General features: G+C 58.5%; 1 protein-coding gene across 3 annotated transcripts in view; it reads left to right on the top strand.

Annotated features, from left to right (window-relative positions):
* The first annotated feature begins 1291 nt into the window (after positions 1-1291).
* DHX16 (DEAH-box helicase 16) overlaps positions 1292-4258 on the top strand; it is a 10455-nt gene continuing 7488 nt past the window's right edge. For all 3 annotated transcript variants that reach the window (XM_025217020.1, XM_025217022.1, XM_025217021.1), the window contains exons 1-5: positions 1292-1419; positions 2098-2154; positions 2709-2963; positions 3370-3594; positions 4053-4241. In XM_025217020.1, coding sequence (XP_025072805.1) covers positions 2128-2154; positions 2709-2963; positions 3370-3594; positions 4053-4241 — 696 coding nt within the window. In that variant the 5' untranslated portion in view covers positions 1292-1419; positions 2098-2127. The remainder of the gene's footprint in view (positions 1420-2097; positions 2155-2708; positions 2964-3369; positions 3595-4052; positions 4242-4258) is intronic.

The following is a 4258-nucleotide window of genomic DNA, read 5'->3' as shown; positions in this document are numbered from 1 at the left end:
GCTGGCCCTGGAGCAGAAGAACCGCTCGTACCAGCTGCTGGAGGACAGCGAGGAGGAGGCGGCGGAGGAGGCCGGGCGGCGGCGGGGGGCGGGGGCCCGGGGAAGCACCCCTGGCTCCGCGCGCAGCCCCGAGGGAGGGAAGCACAAGAAGCGGCGCAAGCACCTGCGCCGGAAGCGGGACGAGACCTCGGGAGAGGAGAGCGAGGCGGAGCCGGCGCGGTGCGTGGGGATGGGTGGGGTGCCAGGCCTCTCCCTGCAGGTGGAGTTGCCCAGAGATGAACCTCTCTCCCCACCTCTCCACCACTGTCTCAGATCCACCTGGGTCCTCCAGAGCCCTCTCCCAGCCAAAGCCTCGGCCTGGCACCCGCCAGTGCGTGCCCTGCTCAGCAATCAATGTGGCCAAGTCGGAGAGAGCTCTTAGCCTCTCTGCCCCCCGTTCTGGTTTTGCTCGCCTGCTTTTAGCTCCGTGTGGGCAGTGCCGCAGTCTGCCTGTTGTCCCGGCCCATGCAGTCGGCATCGTTTTTACCAGGTTCTCCTCCCGCTAGCTCTGCTCTCTGGGCTCTGAGTCAATCTTGCAGCTGTTTTCTATGTAACCCCCTGAAAGGCTGGTTTTTCCTGCCCACCCACATCACTAAAACTTCATCTCAGTGCTTCAAAGTGACCCTTTTTCTAGTCTTCACCAAGGCAGCTTGGCCCTTCACCATCCTGCTGCCAGGGTCATTCTCCTAGCTCATCTTGGTGACTGTACCCCCCTCTCCTTGCTAGTCTCTGTGGGCTCCTCCTTTGCACTGTCAGACACCAGCGTGTGCTCACTCTTGCGGCCTAACTGCCGCCTTGCCTGGCATCCCCCTATAGTGAGACGTCATGTTCTGCCGCTGGTCAGCCCATAATGCCAGCTTCCATTGCCCTCTTGTTTCAGACATGTCCATCCACACTTCCCCTTGTGCTGCCCCTCACACTCTGAAGGGTCTCCCTGTAAAATCCCACAAACTAGCTCACAATCTTCCTTCCAATCATTTCTTGTAGCCCTTCTTTTCCACGACACTCACAGGACTTTGCAGTAAGTTGCTGATGTTCTTAGACCACCACCCCCATGCTGCCAGGACTGTCTCGGTGTTTTCTTGGGCTCTTCCCTTCTGTCTGTACTCTGAAGTGGGGGCCATCTTCCTTGTCTTCGCAGTGCCTGGCACAGCAGTGGACCCAGGCCCATGCCTGGGGCTCTCTGGTGCTATGGCCTTGACTTCTTCTCTCGACAGGGAGGCAGCACAGTCCCCACCAAAGAAGGACTCGGAGGATGAGTGGGAGCAGAGCGAGCGGGATCGCCTGCGGGACCTGGAGGAGCGGGATGCCTTTGCTGAGCGGATCCGGCGAAAGGACAAGGATCGGACCAGGAATGTCCTGGAGTGCTCGGACAAGAAGGCAAGTCCCTGTCCCATCCCCTGCTGAGAGGCTGTTTGCCCAGTCCTCAGACCCAGCTACTCTGGGATCCTTCCTGCTCTCTGAGGTTAGACCCAACTCCTCTCCTACGACCTGCCTCTGATCCTGGAGGTCCCTCCCCAGTGCCCATAATACCCGCCTCTTGATGGGCTGATTGCAAACCCAGTGAATGCAAGGGCAGCAGGGAGGGAGAAGCTGAAGTGGAAGTCAGGGCAGGAGACAGATCCGTTTCCTTTCATGAGGGTGAAGAACTGGGTGATTAGCAGAGCAGGGTGTCGTATCTGGTAGCCCCCAGCTCCTTCCCATCATGGGACTGTGCACCATATGCCCTGCTGGGCCCTTTAAGCCCCAGAGGCAGGTTAAGGCCAGGGCCGGGGTGGGTCAGGGCTGTAAAGCTGAAGTGGAAGTCAGGGCAGGAGACAGATCCGTTTCCTTTCATGAGGGTGAAGAACTGGGTGATTAGCAGAGCAGGGTGTCGTATCTGGTAGCCCCCAGCTCCTTCCCATCATGGGACTGTGCACCATATGCCCTGCTGGGCCCTTTAAGCCCCAGAGGCAGGTTAAGGCCAGGGCCGGGGGGGGTCAGGGCTGTACAGGAGACCATCTGGGGCCATCTGCATGACTTGAACTTCTCTCCCTTTCCCCTCTTTGTTGAGCTCAGGCCTATGAGGAGGCTCAGAAGCGACTGAAGATGGCAGAAGAGAATCAGAAATCCATGGTAAGGGCTTTGTCACCTTCGCCTTCCCTTTCTTCTCTTGTGGGTGACCAGGGACTTGTTGGCTCATTTTGCCCAGTGTCTCGCTACCCTGGATCAGAGTGAAGGGCCCATCTAACATGATGTCCTGCCCCAGATTGTGCCAGCAGGCCCCGCTGTCTTGGTGTCCTGCCTTTGTGCATCAGACATATGGGCCCCATCTAGCCCAGCAATCTCTCCCTCACTTCTTTGTTCTTCTTGCTTAGCTGAGCTGCTGTGCAGTCCCTTCCCCACCCCCCTTGTTTAGAGGCTGATGACTCCATTTTGCAGAGAGGGGAAACTGAGGCAGATCACCCAAGTGATTAGCCCAGGGTTGCACCAGGGTCTCACTGCCAGAACTGGGAAATCCACTCTCTTCTGATCTGCTTTGTCAGCCTTTCCATAACCACCTCCTTGAATCAAAAAGGATCCAAGAGTCCTGGCTTTTTGCTCCCTCTCCTTCTCCCAGAGCTGGGGTTGGAACCCAGGTGTCCAGGAGTTTAACCTCTGGTCTTTTTCCCCCCACGTCTCACTTCCAGGTCCCTGAGCTGCGTAAGAAGTCACGCCGGGATTACCTGGCCAAGCGGGAGCGGGACAAGCTGGAGGACCTGGAGGCAGAGATTGTAGATGAGAAATACCTCTTCTCGGAGCTGGAGCTGACGACGCGGGAGCAGAGGGAGCTGGAGTACAAGTGCCGGGTGCGCGACCTGGCCAAGGAGTACAAGCAGGCAGGCGAGAAGGAGAAACTGGAGAAGAGCAACCGCTACTACATCCCCGAGGAGAGTCGCAGCAAGGTATCTCCCCCTGGAGGAGGGGATGGGGCAGCCATAGTGGGTGCTGCTCACCTTTCAGGTAGCACTCTCTAGTGTGGGAGACCTGCCTGAGGATTGGGGAGGTGAAGAAAGGGCCTGTGAGACATGCCCAAGGTGAGGGGGTTGAGGGATTTAGGGTGTGTCTGGGGACTAGGGAGTTGAGGGGGTGGACTGCGGCGGTGCTCAGTGCCCTGGTGGGTGGCTGTAGGACTGGTCAGAAAGGGAATGAGATTCCTTCTTGGGTGGCCCCTGCAGCAGTGGAGGAGACTTGGATGAGCCTGTCACCCAGTCTGTCTTACCTAGAGCCAGGGTCAGTGTGTGAGCCTCCAGCCAGGGACCATTTCTGCTGGGGCTTGACTCATACCCTAGAACTCTCATGTCTCTACAGAAAATCCCCGACCACTATGAGGAGCCGCAGGCAGATGAGCGCACGGCTCCCCGAGATGAGCAGCAGCGCTGGGAGGAGGAGCACATTGGGGCGGCTGCCTTGCGCTTTGGGGCCCGTGATGCCAGCCAGCACCATCCCCACAAGGACTATGAGTACGTGCTGGAGGAGGATGAGATGATCCAATTCGTCAGCGCCGTGCAGATGCAGGGCATCCAGCAGGAGAAGGTTGGGGCTAGGACCTTTTCACCACCTAGGGGCACTGCGTGGACCAGGGGGCAGTGGAGGAATGGGAGACGGGGCCTTTCTCCCTACATTCAAGATTTGCTTGTGCTTGTCTGTATGTCACAAGTTGCTGCATCTTGGACCAGTGCCAGCATCCCTGTTCCACAGCCCAGCTGGCAAAGGCTGAGCAGCCCCTCCAAATGTGCCTTCCTTCCTCCCCTTGGAGGGCTGTGCCCCAGCACTTAGGGGTGTTGTGGGTGATTGTGGCGCAAGCAGAGGTTCCAGGATCTGTGTCCCCTTCCCTTCCATTCCAAATAACGCAACCTTCTGGAGGCCTCTTCCTTTGTCTTGCGCCTCCCCTGGTCCCCTCTAGCTGCTGAAGGACTGGGAATTCTCTGGGTTCAAGAGTTGTGGGCGGGGGGAGCTGAGCTCACAGTGCCCTGTGGTCCTTCCTCCCACAGGAGGAGAAAGCGTCGCTGTCGGAGGTGGAGCGTCGGAAGCTGTCCATCCAGGAGGTGCGGCGCAGCCTGCCCATCTTCCCTTACCGCCACGACCTAGTGGCAGCCATCGCGGAGCACCAGGTTCTCATCATTGAAGGAGAGACGGGCTCTGGGAAGACCACCCAGATCCCCCAGTACCTGTTTGAGGAGGTAATCTTGCCACGGGC

The sequence above is a fragment of the Alligator sinensis genome, unplaced genomic scaffold (genome assembly GCF_000455745.1).
Source record: "Alligator sinensis unplaced genomic scaffold, ASM45574v1 scaffold1208_1, whole genome shotgun sequence".
Taxonomy (NCBI): domain Eukaryota; kingdom Metazoa; phylum Chordata; order Crocodylia; family Alligatoridae; genus Alligator; species Alligator sinensis.
This window is presented reverse-complemented; position numbering and strand designations above follow the sequence as displayed.